Genomic DNA, 18978 nt, shown 5'->3' on the forward strand with positions numbered 1-18978 from the left:
TACCATTCTCAAAACACTGGGTATTTACATCATTCAATTTGAAAATGCTTCGTTCTTTTGTTTGGCATATGACGTTTAAACCCTATGACTTCCTGAAACTAAATGCTTGTGAATTTGCTTTAAAACAGATTTCTCAAGAGATTGATTCATACACTAAGTTCACAAAGCCCTTGAGTCTCCTAATTACATAATTGTATGCAAGTTCAAGAGGGATTCAGAGTTGAACAAAACACTGTAACTCATTCATTGTTTCAGACATTTGCCACTTTTTCCTTTCTTATTTATTTATTTTTGTTTATTCTGCCCCCCTTCCACAGCTTGCTTGCTGTCTGTTCTTTGTGTCCATTCTCTGTGCACTCTTCTGTGTTTTTGCTTGTCTCCCTTTTTTTTTTGTTGTTGTTGTTGTTGTTGTGTCACCTTGCTGAGTCAGCCCTCTGCAGCCCTTGAGGGCCTGGCGGCACTACAAGACAGTCCAGCGGTTCTCCGTAGCATGTCAGCAAGACCACCTTCACAAGGACACCCTGGGATGTGAACCCAGGGCCTCCCAAATGGTAGATGGGAGCCCAACGATTGAGCCACAGACACTTCCTTCTTTCTTATTTTGTGCCAGGCAGCCATGTTACAATAATGAACTGACATAGTCCTTACATTTGAAGAATGGATTACTGATTTATGTAGAGTTGAAGTCGTATACGTGTAAATACATGTAGAATCTACAAGCATAGAACAAATATAAAATAATTGTCTCATGTATGAGAGAAGAAATGAGAAATGCCTCTCAAAGGAGAAGCCTGTGAACAAGGTCTTGAACATAAATAGATTTTGAGAGGCAAAGAAGATTCCAAGTTGACAGTGGCCATGTAGGTCACTTGTGTGGGTAAACAGTTTAGGTGTAGGTAGAGGTATCGAATATGTATTGATATAGGTATCAACACAGCTAACTTATAGGTAGAGGTATACACATAGAAATCTGCAAGGAATTTAATACAAAGGAAAATAAAATAATGATTTAGTAGGTATATGAAATCTGTTTATGTAGTATCCACAAATATATATCTTTTGGTGACATGTAGAGGTTTAGAGGATTTGATTTTGACTGTCAATAACATATATTATGTCTTCTTTTTTCTCTTTGTTTCAGTAGCACAGAATCTCAGGAAATGCTCATTAAAAATGGCAGTGCAATAACAGAATTCATACTCCTGGGGCTTACAGATCGCCCAGAACTCCAGCCTCTCCTCTTTGTGTTGTTTCTGGTTGTTTACCTTGTCACCCTCTTAGGAAACCTGGGCATAATAGTGTTAATCAAACTGGACTCGCGCCTTCACACCCCCATGTACTTCTTCCTCACTAACTTAGCTTTTGTGGATTTGTGCTACACCTCGAATGCAACGCCACATATGCTGTCTGCTTTCTTATCAGAGAGGAAGACCATTTCCTATGCTGGCTGCTTTACACAGTGTTATATTTTCATTGCACTCCTGCTTACTGAGTTCTACATGCTGGCAGCGATGGCCTATGATCGCTACATGGCCATATGCAACCCACTGCGCTACAGTGTGAAAATGTCCAGGAGAGTCTGCATCAGCTTGGCCACACTCCCTTATGTCTATGGCTTCTCAGAAGGTCTGTTCCAGGCCATCCTGACCTTCCGTTTGAACTTCTGCAGATCCAATGTCATCAACCACTTCTACTGTGCTGACCCACCGCTCATTAAACTTTCTTGCTCTGATCCTTATTTCAAAGAATATGCCATGCTCATCTCAGCAGGCTTCAACCTCTCTAATTCCCTCGCCATCATCCTGGTGTCCTATGCCTTTATAATAGCTGCCATCCTCCGGATCAAATCAACTGAAGGACGGCACAAGGTATTCTCCACCTGTGGGTCTCACATGATTGGTGTCACCCTATTTTATGTGACACTCTTCTGCATGTTTGTAAGACATCCAACAGATAAAACTGTTGAGCAATCCAAAATAATAGCTGTCTTCTACACATTTGTAAGCCCACTGCTTAACCCATTGATCTATAGTCTGCGAAACAAAGATGTAAAAAGGGCCTTGAAAAATATCCTCGGGCGAAACATAATCACTAAAATGGCAATGTTCCCATTTTCCAATAAATCATAATTCTAAACCTTTGGCTCAAGTGTCTTTGCATTTTGATGATGAGATTTGATAGTCTCTATGGATATGTCTCTTGTGATGCAGCTAAAGGCTAAGATTCTGGGAATAAGGACCTGCATTTTAAAATCTAGGCTCTCATTCCCGACATGTGGTCCGTCTGCTCACAACACTGGCATTTCCTTGGAGCTTGTTTGAAATACATAATCACAGTCTGGCCTCAGATCCTCTTTAGGCAAATCTGCATTTTAACCAAGTCCCTAGTTGAGTTTTAGGCTTATTAAAGTTCAAGAAGCACTGCTCTAGATAACAAATTCTCCACTGGTATACCCTGTTGTACTTACGTTTCTTACTAAAATAGACAGTATAACCATGCTTTCAGTTCAGGTCCTTGCATTTCCTTTTTTCTTAGTCCCATCTGTTTTGAGGGGTGTTTAAGGAACATCTCTTCTTATACTCTTTCCTGACTTCTGGGTATAAGCACAAACTATGATTCATGATAGTGGTTTCCTGTTTCTTAAGAAAGTGCTTGTGTGGTGTGGGGAGCAATGGAAAAACAGGGCATCAGGGTTGAGTTTTTAGATTTCAATCAATGAGCTAAAAGAGCTCACCTCTTCCCACTGACAGTCCAACCTAGAGAGAACAATTTCTCTCCCACTTTCAACTGAAAACTGAGATTAAGTTTGTGGGAGGAAGGACTAAATTTAAATGGGTGGAGATAGGGAATTTGAATAAGAAATGAGTACTAAAAATTAGAATACCTACTTTTATTTGAATATTGCTTTTATTCCTAATTATGCTTTTTTAAGCAGTATTAACTCTTTCCTTTCTCAGGATTGACCTAGAGCAATAGGGCTATTTAAATATGTTGTTAGAGGGAGGAAATTAGTCTGACCTAGGAATTGAAATTGCTCTGGTCTCTACCCAAGCTCCAAGTAAGAAAAATAATTTCACTTCAGGATTAGTGGTTAATTTTGATTAAAATAGCAAATAGAAAAATTTTCTACTCTCCAAAATATTCATCTCCTCGTACTTCCTTAAAATGCTATTTATGTCTTAATATCCATTCTTAGATAATATAGGGTGTCATTTCCTGATTAGAGCATGAAAGGAAGAACATACTATATATAATATAAAATAATGGTATTTAGGAAAATGAACAGAAAATAATTGTATTAGGAAGGTCTCAATTTTAAAGAGAAAAAATCCTCAAACTAGTTAAAGGAAAAAGGGGAATTAATTATGAATATACAGGGTATCTTGCAGCATCCAAAGGTTAGAGTTCAGCTGGATCTCAGGAATCAAGTGGAATGTGGGTGTCTAAGGTCATGAGAAACCTGACGTCTTATTTTCTAGTCCTATATAAGCATTGGCTATTTTCTTTTCTCCCCCTTTCCCCCTCTGCCCCCTCTCCCCCCTCTCCCTATTGCCATCTCCCTCATCTCCCCTTTCTCCCCCATCTGCCCCTCTTCTCCTCTCCCCCCCCCATCTTCCCATCCCCCTCCCCTCCTTTCTGTTTTCTTCCACGGTTATTTTGCTTTATACACTCTCCTGTTCAAGGAACACCCATTCTGATCCTCCAGGAAAGCAGCATTTACAGTTTACAAAGGGGTGGGGCGAATTCACAGGCCCCCACAGCTTAGTGCCCTGGCAGCCCTGAGGCTTGGCCTCCACTGCCCCAGCACACAGCAGATAACTTAGAGGGGGCTAAAGTTAAGTGGAGCCCAGGGTGAGGCACTGAGCAGTAGGTGCAAGGGGCTGAGCCTCAAGGTGCTGAGGACAGAGCCTGGAAACCTGGCAGGGGTGGTCCTGCACACCCGTTAGTGCTTCGGAGCTGCTGCAAGCAGCTCTGGATGTGGTCCAACCACTGCTGGGCCCAGGGCACATTCTTGGCATAGAAACTGTAAATACTGCGCCGCTTCTTTACAACAAAGGAAAGCCTTTTCACTCATGGTCCTGAGAAACTTCATGCCTCACCTTCTAGTTTGTATATAAATATTTCTAGTCTATATGTATAAAGGTTACTACTTTAATATATATAATAAGCAGTTAATTTGGCCCATCTGTCCTATAACCTTGAAAAATCTTTTTAATTTTAGTAGGATTTGTACTTGTTTCTTTTACATATTCCCTAATATTTACTCCATGCAATCTGGAAATTAAAACTTTTTTATTTCGGCTTTATTAGCTTATGAATTTCATTGCTTTTTATTTCCTTCAGGCACTGGCTTAGACTGATATTTGCAATTTTGAGTAGAAGCCATGAGAGCAGATATCCATTTCTTGCTCCCATCTTGGAGGATGGGCATATTTAATACCTCAAGAGGTAGTATGAATTTAGCTTTGATGAAATATGTTAAAACTGTCTTGCATTTCTGAGGTTAAATCATTTTATAATGGTGTGTTACCCTTTCTATTAATGGATTAAATTTATTGAAATATAATTAGGATTTTTTCATTTATGCTCAGTAGAAGGACACTATTTTTCTTTTCTTTTCTTTTGTAATGTCTTTATCAAGGTTTTATTAAGATTATGCAGGTTTCATAAAATGAATTGAGAAGTGTCTTAACTCCCTCCATTTTCTGAAAGAGATTTTTAAAGAAAGTGCTATTTTTTCTTTAAATACTTATTAGAATTTGCCAGTGAAACCATGAGTATTTGGAGTTTCCTTTATGGGAAAATTTCGTGTGTGCATTCATTTTTTTAATAGAGAGCTCTTCATATTTCTACTTGTTCAAAGACTGTTTAGTTAATTTTTGTGGTCTTTCAAGAAATTTGTCCCCTTAATTTTTGCGGAAAATGTGGTATTAAAAAGGTATTTACAATATGTCCAATATCCTTTTTAAGCCTGTACTATCATTTTTTTCAGATTTTTTATTATCTTTTTTTAAGACACATAGATCACAAAAAATATTACATTAAAAAATATAAGAGTTTCACATATACCCCACTCCCCACACTCCCCTCTCCTCCCATATCAACAATTTCTTTCATTAGTGTGGTACATTTATTATCTTTGATGAATACATTTTGGAGCACTGCTACACAAAATTGATTATAGTTTATATTCTAGTTTACACTCTCTCCCAGTCCATTCAGTGGGTTATGGCAGGATATATAATGTCCTGCATCTGTCCATGCAGTATCATTCAGGACAACTCAAGTCCCGAAAATGTCCCCATCTTACACCTCTTCTTCCCTCTCCCTGCCTTAAGCAACTCCATGGCCACTGTCTCCACATCAATGATATAATTTCTTCCATTGCTAGAGTCACAATAATTCTATAGTAAAATACCAGTAAATCCACTCTAATCCATATTTTATTCCTCCATCCTGAGGACCCTGGGATGGCGACTCTACCTCTAAATTTAGAGGGGACTTAGGTCCCACATGGCTGATGGATGGAACTCTCCTGCTTGCTATTGTAAACTCTCTTGGTCTCTTGGTGTGGTGGGTTGCCAATTTTCACCTCCTTGTGAGCTGACCTGGGTAAGTCCAACCAACTGGAGAGTAGATCTTGATCTCTGCTGAGTCTCAGGGCTCAGCTGGCACAATGACAGTCCAGAGATTCAAGCCTCCTGGGCATGCACCAACCCCAGTGCCAACCACAGATTCAGTAAAAGTGATAGAAGAGTCATGTGTAGAGAAGTCACATCTGAGTCCAACTCCATCACCCTCAGGAGCACGAATTCCAAAGTATGGCTCCCTGGCAAGGCACTAAACTTCAGAATCATCTGCCATGACTGTACAACCTGGGTGTCTCCATAGCCCTCAAGAGCATGCCTACCTGGGGTTGTATCTACTTTGGCTATCTCTAAGATCCTGCTGAGATGTGCATAAGTGCAATCCCTCTGATGACCTCTTGATTCCTTTTGAATTCTCTTAGCCATATAAAATTATTTGTCTTTACCATTTCCCCCTTTTATTCAAGGTCTTTTTCTAGTTGCATCACTAGCCAAAGCCTAGTAGTAATAACCCCTCAGTGCCAGGGAGGCTTATCTCTGGGAGTCATGTCCCATGCTGGGGGGCAGAAATGTACTTATATGCTGAGTTTGACTTAGAGAGTGGCCACATTTCAGTAACGTGGAGTTTCTCAGGAGGTAATTCTTAGACACCCTGCAACTCTATTCCAAGTTGAAATTTCAGGTACATGGGCTCATAAGCATAGTCATCAGTATCAAGGGCCCGTCATTGGCCCATCCTTCTTTACTGGTCTTTGCCCTTGCACTTGGGGGATTTTTGTTGTTCTATTGGGGAATGTGACAGAGGTGCCCAGGATCAGAACTCATGACTCCCTCAGTTGTCATGTGAAACTCTACCCACTATGTCAATACCCAATGAACTTCTGAGTGTATCTATATACCCTATATGCATGCCCTGGTGAACTCCCTCCCATCCCTCATACCCCATCAAGGACACACCACACCTGTGCTCCTTCCCTGCCATAGTTGAACCTTTCTGTGATCCCAAACTCTTCAAATATGAGGCCTAATATATTGCCAAATTCAATTAGTAGGCAAATGAAATAGTAATGATAGGTTTAAAGATTAGAAATAAAATAGATAATAATTTAGAAAGAAGTAAAATTAAACAAAAATAAATTTAAAAAATGAAAAAATCATAAACATTTTTGACATATTGCCTTTCATCACTGTAATAGGTGTTGCCCTGTTTGTACAGTGTCAAGGCAATCTCTTCCATTTCTTCTTCAGTGTCTCACATCTTTTTTTTATTATTTTAAAATTTATTTAAAATATTTCATGGATCACTGATGGCCTTATCTGTAATCATTCTATGTATATTTGAATGCAATGTGGATCCATCAGTGGTTTTGTGTTAATTTTGGTAAATTAAGCGAAGTTTATTAATAGTATTATTCAGATAGTGTATGTCCTTATTAATTTATGGTCTGCTTGTCCTAAAAGACACTAAGTGTTAAATACTCCTCTTTATTTCTGGCAATGCTTCTTCTCATGAAGTAAATTTTGTTTGATATAAACTATTGTGTTTTTCTATATCTATCTTTCTGTCTCTCTATCCATCTATTATACTAGATTTTTAAAACTTATCTAGTTCAAATTATAGTACTTTCATTCATTTTATTTATTTATTCATTTATTTTTTGTATTTATCTCAGTATTTTAAAAGTGCCTCATAGACAGCATATTACAGATTTTTAATTTTTTACAGTCTGGAAATCTATGCCTTTGAATGAATGAATGTAATGATTTACACTTAATGTTATTGATATATTTGGTATGTTCCTATTGCTATAATAGTAAAAATCTGCCACCTTCCTATTTATTCTTTCTCTCTCTCTCTCTCTCAGTTCTCTTTTGCTCTTCTGTTCCTTTTTCCTTTGGTTCCACTTTTTCTCACATCTTTGTGTGATTTTGATGTTTTGTTAATAGTCCATTTTATTTCCTTTATTGTTTTTTTAACTAGGCCACTTTTGATAATTTTGATATTTAATCTATGGATTAAAATATCCATTATTAACTCATCACTTGGTCTTTGTACTTCATATTTTGCCACTTTAAATTTCACTTACTAAGCTAATGTGCTAGCACACAACTCATGAGCTAAATTTCGTGTGTTCCATGTGATAGTAACAGTATATATCATTTCTTATTCCTAGTGTTATTATTGACATATATTTTATTTCTGCATTCCTTATAGACAATATCTGATATTGAGGTTATTTTTGTTTCAAATAGTTATTTGTCTGTTAAAGAAATTTAAAAAAGAAATATAACAGAGTTTTATAAAGTTCTTCATTCCTTCCTATAATTGCAGGTTTCCATCTAAAGTGAATCCTTGCCTGAAGTGCTCAGAATTAATCATTTAACACCAGGTTTGAGAGGCAAAATGTTAATATAGCAAAGGCTAGCCCTGTGCAGAAAGGAAGATCTGTCTCCTGAGCTGGAAGGATTAAACAAAGGAAGGTGAGTTTAGGGATATTAGCACTATTCACTCATTGAATGTCATTAGATTAAATTCATTTAAATTAATGATTGCAAATTGGTTATTATCATTGGCTATGCCCACTTCAAATTAGGGATTGCAAGTTTTATTATTACTACTGATAAGTCCTGTTATCTTCAGGACTGTGTTTGTAGCCTGACATGCTTTTAGAATTGCCATCAGTTCTGCATCCTTTCATCATCCTTTTTCTTACACAAGCTGGGCCTTTCACAAATCTGAAGCTTCCATCCTCTAATATGGGAGTTCATAATAAAAACACAATTGATGCGAGATATTAATGATTTTATCCTACAGGTGTTCCCGGTAGAACATTTCCTACTGGTCAATTTTTAATTTTTTTAGTGCTCATTGAATTTTTATATTTTCTAATTTTTATTAAATTGTCTTTTTAAAAAAAGATACATAGATCATAAAAAATGTTACATTAAAAAATATAAGATGGGAAGAAGATGTGGCTCAAGCAATTGGGTTTCCATCTACCATATAGGTGGTCCAGGGTTCGATGCCCAGGGCCTACTGGGGAAGGCAGGCTGGCCTGTGTGGTGAGCTGGCCCATGTGGAGTGCTGCCCCACACAGTAGTGCTAGTGCAGCAAGATGATGCAACAAAAAGAGATACAGAGGAGAGATAATAAGACATGCTGCAGGTCATGGAGCTGAGGTGGTGCAAGGGAATAATCGCCTCTATCCCAGACACAGTAACACACAGTGAATGGACACTGAGAGCAGACAAGGAGGGGGGAGGGAATAAAAAAATTCACATTTAAGTGAATCATGTTTTTGCTAAAATTCCTTTTTCTTTTTACCTCTTATTGATAGTTATACATTATATTTTTCATTTTTAGTAGCTTCCTTAAACATTTTCTATATATATTTTCTACTTAACTGTTCTTCTATTAATCAGATCAATCTTGGTGTGGTACAGTGCAAAGAACAGGGAAAATTTTTACTCTGATTACTTCTTGTTTAATCTGTTAGGTTGCCAAAAGCAGCATACAAGAAATGAGATGACTTTTATCATAGGTGTTTATTAGCTTACAAGCATTCAGTTCCAAGGATAAGAAAAATATCCTAATCAAAGCACCTATAAGGCTATGTTTTCTCCCCAAATACCAACTGCTTGTGATCCTTGACTCCTCTGTAAGATGGCAGGGCTTATGGTGGCGTCTGCTGGTCTCTCTCTTTTCTTCTGGGTTTCCTTGCTTCAGCTTCTTGCTTTTGTGGCTTTTCCCCTTCTTTCTCTGAATTTCACTCTCTTATTAAGGACTACAGTAGAGGATGTAGAGCCACCCTGTTCCATGTCTTAACTGAAATACCTAAATCGAAAGGCACTTACCGACATTCACTTAATCAATAGACCTTTCTTATAATAGGTTTACATGCACAGAGATGGATTAGATTTTAGAACATGACTCTTCTGGGGTTCATATAGATTCAAACCATCATACCTCTCATTTTTATTTTACATGCTGTTGTGTGAAAATATAGACTAAATCATTGATATTAAATTATTATTTACTAATAAACTGCTTAAATATTATTTTGTATATGTTATATATAATTACACTGAGAATTATGTTAAATATTCCTTTAAATTTGTCCACCTTTATCAAATATTCAATGACTTTTTCACTGTCCTTTTTGCATCCCTCTTTGCTTCTGGGTTTAGATTTCTTCTGCATGATATACATCCTTTATTAATTTCTTCAGTAACAGTTTGAATGAGATAAATATGTTTGTGTATTCCTTAAAATGTCTCATTTTAACTTTCATTTTAAAAGAAGCATTCATTTGGATATGGAAATCTAAGTTGATAGATACTTTCTTACGGTAGCATAAATTATTAAGTTTCTGGGTTCTATTAGTTTGCTCTACAGAAAGACTGTTGATGAGGGTTTTTTAAATCACTTTTTAGGCAAAATAACTTTATAGGTTGCTTTCAAAGCTTTTATTACAATTTTCATTTTAGTTTCTCTCTTAGTTGATATTTCATATATTTATACTCCTATATATATATATACTCTTCTATTTTCAGTTTCTTCTTCACTAATCTCTCTGAATAAGTCTTATCTTCTTGTTATATGCTCTTCCACTGTCATGCACTTTGCATTTATACAAATTTCAATATTATAATTCTAATATTATTGTATGATTGTTTCATGACTGTTTTCCAGACTTTCTGATCCATGAGGTTAAGGTCCTCGTCTCTTTTGGGCCACCACTATAGAGCTTGCATTTTTCACAAATTTAGAATACAGATGGCTCTAAATAATTATTTATTGATCAATAAACTGTCATTATACCCTTTGCATTATGGTTGAGTGCAAGCTCTAAGATCCATCACTTGCCAACAGTATCTTCATAAACTCACAATCTAAAACTTGAATGTCAATGAGGCAGTAATTCTTTAAAGATGCAAGTCAACATTTGGTTTTCTTCTACACTCTCTACAGTAAAAGCAGTGCCATAGAAAAGACATTACCTCAACATTTGTTAAATATACAAATGAATGAATGAATATATGAATGGATGGATGAATGCCTCTATACTCAGGAAATGTTATGAATTATGTGAACTTGACACATTTCTTTGCTCATATTTGAACAACGTGAAACTGGGGACTAATTCTTGGCCTGTTTGAATCCCAGACTCACAACTTATTAGTTGTATATGCTAGGTCAAGTTATTTCACCTCTCTTTACCTCAGTTTCTCATCTATAAAATAGAAATAATAGAACCAATATTCTCACATAATTGTGCAAGGGTTAAGTGAGCTGAAGCTCATAAATTTTAATACATATTAGGTATATATTAATCTAATACTTATTAGGTATTGAATGCCTATTGCCTATAATTAATTACCACAATACTGTTTTTTTGCTCAGGTTTCTGAAACACACTATTTATTCTTTCCATGTCATCTCCCTCTAGACTTTCATTTTTTGAAGGTAAAGAATTGTGCTTAATAAAATACAGAGATAACTGAGTGAGAAAACCAAGATTTGTTATACATTTTCTGAGTTAAATGAACATTACACACCCCTTAATTTATTTACAATTGTTTATCAATCAACTATTACATAACAGAATCTGCTAGATGCAGAGACCAAATCTTGCCCATGTGGAGTTTACAGTCTAACAGAGGGGAGAGACATGTACACTTATAATTATAACAGAGTTTGCTCCCTGCATTGACAGGGGAAAGAGCAGAGTGCTCTGGAAGTCTGGGATTGGGGACGTAGGTGAAACTCAGTTCTGTGAAGGAAGAAAAGGCTTCTTTTAGATGAATTCAATCTGAAACATTCTCACTATCAAAAGAAACTTGGATCTTTTGAGAATAAGAACAAGGGCTGACTTGAGGGAAACTGAGGAAGGAAATGTTAAAAGAAAGATTGAGGGAAGGAAGGATTCACTATGATTGTGATACAGGGTGAGGACTGGTAGCTGCCTGCAATTGAGGAAGCATTCAACTCAGAGTTATAAAAACAGGGATTCAAATACAACCCTGACAGTTAATAGGTATGTGGATCTGGGTGAGTCAGTCACTAGTCTATTGGTTGAACATCGGCTTCTTTATCAGAAAATTAAGGATGCACAAAGTGACTCAAAGGATTATTTTGCAGAATCAACTGACCTACCTATGTGAAAGTGCTTGACATATGGGAAGTGATCTTCAGACTTTTTGCTGAGTTATGCTGTTTCACAATACTTCTCATGGCTTACCACTCCAAAGCATCTGTGCCAGATACGGCAATGCTAAAAGTTCTGAATTTAAGAAAGGAGAAATATTTAGTATAAAAGAGAAAGAAAACATAAACATCAAAAGCAGATCATTGTGTTGAGAGGTGGGGGCGTATTTGGGACGTGGAGCTGCCCTGGATGGCGCCTCGGGGGTGATCACCGGACATCGTGGATCCTCACAGGGCCCACTGGATGGAATGGAGGAGAGTATGGGCCATGATGTGGACCATTGTCTATGAGGTGCAGAGGTGCCCAAAGATGTACTTACCAAATCCAATGGATGTGTCATGATGATGGGAGTGAGTGTTGTTGGGGAGGGAGAGGGGGGGGTGGGGGAGCGGGGTTGAATGGGACCTCACATATATATTTTTAATGTAATATTATTACAAAGTCAATAAAAAAAAAAAAAAGGCAGATCATTGTCAAAATTTCAAGATGAAATTTCTTTTTGTGCCTTCCATAGAACTTAGCAATAAACATGGGTAAATTTGAATTTACAGTAACACACTGAGGCATATGATTAACTTCTTGGTCCCAGAGTGTTCCAAGGAAACCCTCTATGGTATTTCTCAGTCCTTCTGAGATTTACTTTAAGGAGTGAATCTCTACCTCCCTTATCTTAGTATAAATTCAAGTACTTTTCACAGCTTACAGAGGCAACAGGAACATTCCTTAATCAGATGTTGTGAAAAAGGGTACACCAGAATCAGATCTGAAAGTAAGTCTTCTTGTTCTTATGATTTTTATTGTTTGTGAAGAGGAAGTTGTATTGAAGTCTTACATGGAGGTTTACAGACCATATGCATTTTTTCTCTTTAGAAACAGGGTTTTTCTAAATTAGAAAATCAGTGGGAAACAGGAATGTTGAGATTTGTCCCTGAACAGGTCCTGCCCTTCTCTCAGTAGCTTTGTGTAAAGAAGAAAACGGAGGTCAGTTATGAAATTGTTAACTGTTCTTAAAACATTCATTATGTGCTGAATTTATCCCAGGCATTTCTCTATGCACTTTCCTTGAATTATTTTATTCCCTATGAAAACCCTATTTCACATTTTACAATTGGAAAAACAAAGATCAAACTGCTTAAACACCTTGCTTCTATCATTGGTTTTTACCAGTATAACTAGAATCCATGTCACTAATGGCATTTGTTTCATGAAATTCTGATTTTTCAAATATTCAATTACTGACTACTTAGTCTTTCAAGAATTTGAACAAGTCCCAGTATGATCTAATCTAGTTCATTTATTTTCTAAAGTTTGCAGCTAAGTGGATTGTTACCCCATTTTACTTAGAGACTGTTGGTGACAGATGTGAGTATAGGCTCCTAGTGCCATTCAAAACATTTGTTCACTTGAAGGAACTCTCTGAGCACAAAGAGACTGGTCAGGACATTGGCATATTTTATGAGTGCCTGGACACATGCATCATCGTAAGTCGTAAGTGTTGTCCCAAGGCTGTATGGGGCATTAGACAGTGTGCAGCTCTAATAAGGGTTGACACATCTATGTGTTGCATGTGTCAGAATACACTCAAATCTTCTGCTGACTCTAAGTCTCACATCTGAGCCTGGAACACAACCTGTACATTCTTTCTTACCTTCCAGAGACTCTGGGGAACTGATATTAAATTCTTTTCTATTTGCTTCTAAACACCTTATCCCCTGAGTTTAATCATTTATTCGCAGTCATCATCTGTATGAACATTTTTAAATTACCACTACAGGAAGAAGAAAGAGAGCTCAATGTGAAGGAAATCGATGTAGCCCCATATATTCTCCTTTCCCTAAAGAGAAAAACATTTTCAACACAGATTAGGAGAGGAGTCAACTTTTGTTTATCTGTAGTTCCTTATGGCATAGAGCTTTATATATCCCTGAGGACAAAGTGGAAATCTTTTTTGAGCTTCTTTCCTTTTTACTGCCTCTCCCCATATCCAGCCAATGAGACAACTATACTTAAAATGATTTTAAATCACTTAAGTTTGCTTCTAAAAGGTGAATAACTATTATGTCTTCAATCTTCATTTCAAACCTATTGCTTATTGACACCTATGCAAGTACAAATTATCAAAGTGATCTTTCCACTTGCAGTTCTCTTAGAAAATTTAATTTTGGTGCACCCTATTTCCTCAAAATATGTACAGGTAGTCCTTTCTGTTCAGTAGCAGATTTAAGCCTCAAGTAATTTTCTTGAAAATAGACTTGTCAGAATTTGCTTTTGTCTTTCTGGACAATCTTCTACAAAAGTATCCTTTGGTACAAAAACCAAGAAAAGCAAACTTCATCTCATTTCACTCATAAGTGCATTTCCAGAGTGGGGCTGGAAAATGACTTCTTACAGTTGTTTCAGGCAATCTAGAGCCCCTTACATTCTTACAATAATGTATGCATAAGCATTTAACTTGGTTTAGACTCCATAGTTCCATTGGATATTTCAAAGAATTCTTGGTAATAGAAAAACAAAAGAAACTTATGATCTATTCCTACAATGATTGATGTTAAAATATTTTAATTCTGTCTTTTCCCTAAAATAGTATTTTATCATTAGCATGAAATTGAACGGCATATAAACTATCTCTAACCTGTCTTTGAGATGACATCCTCACTTAGACCGGACCCTTCCTTTGCAGTTTTTCTCCTCTTGTGTGTTTGGGGTGAAGTGCTCTCCAGCTGCTGCTCTATTCCCCTTGTCAGTCTCTTGGTCCAATATTGTCTTCTTTGGTGTGTTACCTGTGCAGCTGGATAGGTCCTTGTGCTCAGAAGGTTGGTTTAAAGCCCTTGAAATTCTTAATAAGTTTTGAACAAGTGTTCCTGAATTTTTATTTGCACTAGACTATATGGATTATGCACTGGTGTCAGTTCCATATTCTATTCTCATAGCTTTCTCTTGTCCAGCTGGTTCTTCCTTAACCTGCTCCACTGGGTAGAGGCTCGCCTCAATAATGAGTGTAAAACTGGAAGTTCCTTGTTCAGAAGGCCTTTATCTTTTACTCTATTCTGACACAGGCAACCTACCTCTGCACTTACCTTTCTTGGTAAACATACTAAACATTCATAGGAACTTATTTTATCCCTTTCCATTGGAATGATATATCTGAATCTGACCCAAGTCACTGAACTTATGAGTCAAACACAAGTAGTCTTTACCTGACATTTAATGAATGAGTCCTCAGTCAATGAATCCCTCAAATCCCATTTCTTATCATGTTTTTTATTTTTATCTAGAAGCCCAGTGTCCTGAGTTTTTCCTCTTATTTTTCTCTGTCTTTGGAACCACACTTTTTGTTGTTGTTTGTTTGTTTGTTTTGATTCCCAGAGTTTGGCTTTATTTTGAAGTATAGAAATCATTGGAGTGATTTTGAGAGAGACATCATTGAAGTAGAGGCTCTGCCAAATCAGTATTTAATTGCAGCCTAGTTCATTGAAAAAGCCACATCTGGAATAAATGATGCTTCTTGTTTTACCTGTTTTATGACAGGTTTGTTTCTCCTTTTCTCATCAGTTTTATTAAATTAAAACACCACAAGTGAAGAGGCACATGAAAATACCTCCTAACAGCACTTGCTGCTCGCAGAAATAAATATGCTATTTTTACCATATTTGCTGCTACCTAATTGTACCAGAGAAGGTGCTACTAAATTCTTACCCTTGTTCTCCAATTAAGACTTTTGATGTTCTTGACAGGAAAGTCATAATAATATATGCATTATCTTTCAATGAAGTGGAATATTTTCATTTAATGGAAGCTCTTAGCTAGAATTTTCTGTATTTCTCTGTGAACTCTGCAGAAACACATACGCACAGATATGAATGCACACTCACACATAGCCAACACCAGCTGTTTCCAAAAAATGATCACAGGTGGTATTGTTGTACCCTCAGGTCTTCTCCCTTCTTCATTTCGCTACTTATAAAAAGCTACCTTTCCAGTGAGGTTTTCAACACCCTTTCACAAAAACTCCAATAACTTTAGTTTTTACCATAATACTTCCTACATTTGAAATATAATTTATTACTAACTTTCTTGCAATACAACCTGTCTCTGCCTGCTAGAATTTGTGAGGGAGGAATTTTTGAAGTTTTGGTTTACTTACATATCAACAGTGTTTAAATTCATATTATGCTGAATATTAATTAATATTTACTTTATGAATATTCAGTTTCACAGCCACATTGATTTGAGTGGGATGCAAGACCCATTATTGAACCCATCTACAAATAGAGAAAAAGTGTCATTTGCTTATAGTTACTAAGCACTTAATCTGAAGAAACATTGTGATCCAGGGCCACCAATTTACCCCTTATGTAACCTTTGCTATTGCTTCTAAGTATGGTATATATTGATGTGAGTATACAGATGATTACAGTTTATGGTCGCCTATGTAGTAGGTATATATGAGTATACCAGTAAGTCACAAAGAAGGAAATGCCTATGAAAAATGGGAAGATGAGTGACACAACTCTCTTTCATTACATTACACTGTGCAAGGATTCTATTGTGTCCTTGTCCCAGTTTTCCTTATTTTATTTCTCAAGGTCCTCTGCATCTGTTTATGGTCTTTCTGGGAAAAAATCAAGTTTAGGGAGCAAATATATTGCAGCTGCACCTGATAAAGGAGGTTCTCAATTAAGATGACTGAGTTGGTGTCTCATATCTTATGCTTATTAGAAGTGTGACTATGGTCCAATTACCTAAACTTTCTGTACTTTATTTAAGATGTTTATAAAATGGAAGTAACAAGGTATCTACCATCTAGTTTTTTTGAAGATGAAATCTGTTATTGCATGCAGTGAACATAAAAACGACAACCTGCTATGTTATTAATGATCTATATATGTTAGCAGTATCTACTATGAATTTCCTCAACAAATGTTCATTAAATAATCACTCTCCTGGATACTACAGATATAGATTCAAATAATCACCTCATTATAGGCCTTCTAAAATATGTTTGTGATTTATTTTTAAGGAGATAAGAACTGAGAATGCTGGAAACAGACTATAAGTATGAACAAGCAAAAATTAAAGCATTTTGAGGGGAAAAAAGGCAATAAGCAAAGGTTTGTGATGGGAAGTGTGCTAAAATGGTAAAGTGAAGAGTAATACCTTTGGATAGATAAAAGCTCTGATTAATAGCCTAAATGCTCAATATTAAAACTTCATTTATTTTCTTTATTAACACATTAAGTCATTGTTATTTACCATCCTCAAAACAATGGGCATTAATTTCATTTAATTTGAAGATGCATTGTTCTTTTGTTTGACACATGCCGTTTAAACAAGATGACTGTGTCTCTCCAGAGAACAAGCATATTAGAATCCTTTCGACATACTGCTAAAAATGAAGGTCTCAGTATACCATATATGAATTTCTAAAACTAACAGCCCATGAATTTGCTTGAAAACAGATTCCCCAGAGACTGATTCGTATAGTAAGTTTCACATTTCCCTTGATACTCCTAATTACATAAGTGCATTCAAATTTCAACAGGAATACAGAATTGAGCAAAACATTTTAGGTCATTAATTCTTTCAGACATATGCCACTTTTTCATTTCTTATTTTTATTTCATTAAATAAATATGTGTGAGGTATTCCTGGTAAAATAATGAACTAGACCTTGTCCTGAATTTTGAAGAATTGATTATTGATTTATGCAGAGTTGAAATAGGTCAGGTAAATATATATAAAAGCTTGAAGCATAGAAAAAAAATATCAGTTTATTGTCTCATGTATGAAGGAAGATACCAGAAATGCCTCTCAAAGGAGAAGCCTGTGAACAAGGTCTTGAACATAAATAGACTTTAAGAGGCAAAGAAGATTCCAAGTAGACCGTGGACATGTAGGTCACTTGTATGGGTAAACAGTTTAGTTTTAGGTAGCGGTATAGACTGAGTATTGGTATAGGTATCAGCACAGCTAACTTATAGGTATATATACTTATACCTATAAATTCCTTAAATTACTTAGAAATTAGGTTACTTAATACAGTGGAAAATAAAATAATGACTTAGTAGGTGTATGAAATCTGTTTATATAGTAGCCAGGAAGATATATCTTTTCGTGACATGTGCAGGTTTAGAAGATTTGATTTGAACTGTTAATAACATATATTATGTCTTCTTTTTTCCTTTTGTTTCAGTAGCAAAGACTCTCAGGAAATGCTCATTAAAAATGGCAGTGCAATAACAGAATTCATACTCCTGGGGCTTACAGATCGTCCAGAACTCCAACCTCTCCTCTTTGTGTTGTTTCTGGTTGTTTACCTTGTCACTCTCTTAGGAAACCTGGGCATGATAGTGTTAATCAAACTGGACTCGCGCCTCCACACGCCCATGTACTTCTTCCTCACTAACTTAGCTTTTGTGGATTTGTGCTACACCTCGAATGCAACGCCACATATGCTGTCTGCTTTCTTATCAGAGAGGAAGACCATTTCCTATGCTGGCTGCTTTACACAGTGTTATATTTTCATTGCACTCCTCCTTACTGAGTACTACATGCTGGCAGCGATGGCCTATGACCGCTACGTGGCCATATGCAATCCGCTGCGCTACAGTGTGAAAATGTCCAGGAGAGTCTGCATCAGCTTGGCCACATTTCCTTATGTCTATGGCTTCTCAGATGGTCTGTTCCAGGCCATCCTGACCTTCCGTTTGAACTTCTGCAGATCCAACGTCATCAACCACTTCTACTGTGCTGACCCACCGCTCATTAAACTTTCTTGCTCTGATACTTATGTCAAAGAACATGCCATGCTCATATCAGCAGGCTTCAACCTCTCCAATTCCCTCACCATCATCTTGGTGTCTTATGCCTTTATTATAGCTGCCATCCTCCAGATCAAATCAACTGAAGGACGTCACAAGGCATTCTCCACCTGTGGGTCTCACATGATTGGCGTCACCCTATTTTATGGGACACTCTTCTGCATGTATGTAAGACCTCCGACAGATAAGACTGTTGAGCAATCCAAAATAATAGCTGTCTTCTACACATTTGTAAGTCCAGTGCTAAATCCATTGATCTACAGTTTGCGGAACAAAGATGTAAAGCGGGCCTTGAAAAATATTCTCAGGCAAAACATAGTCACCAAGATGGCCATGCCCCCATTTTCCAATAAATCATAA

At 36.7% G+C, this 18978-nt stretch overlaps 2 protein-coding genes across 2 annotated transcripts; both read left to right on the forward strand.

Moving 5' to 3' along the window:
- Nucleotides 1-1160: 1160 nt before the first annotated feature.
- On the forward strand, nt 1161-2129 carry LOC139439907 (olfactory receptor 5M11-like). Its single transcript, XM_071218326.1, has one exon. The coding sequence runs from the start codon at nt 1161-1163 to the stop codon at nt 2127-2129; it is 969 nt and encodes a 322-aa protein (XP_071074427.1).
- Nucleotides 2130-18009: 15880 nt separating this feature from the next.
- Nucleotides 18010-18978, forward strand: LOC101445403 (olfactory receptor 5M11). Its single transcript, XM_004484665.4, has one exon. The coding sequence runs from the start codon at nt 18010-18012 to the stop codon at nt 18976-18978; it is 969 nt and encodes a 322-aa protein (XP_004484722.4).

The sequence above is a fragment of the Dasypus novemcinctus genome, chromosome 10, assembly GCF_030445035.2.
Source record: "Dasypus novemcinctus isolate mDasNov1 chromosome 10, mDasNov1.1.hap2, whole genome shotgun sequence".
Lineage (NCBI taxonomy): Eukaryota > Metazoa > Chordata > Mammalia > Cingulata > Dasypodidae > Dasypus > Dasypus novemcinctus.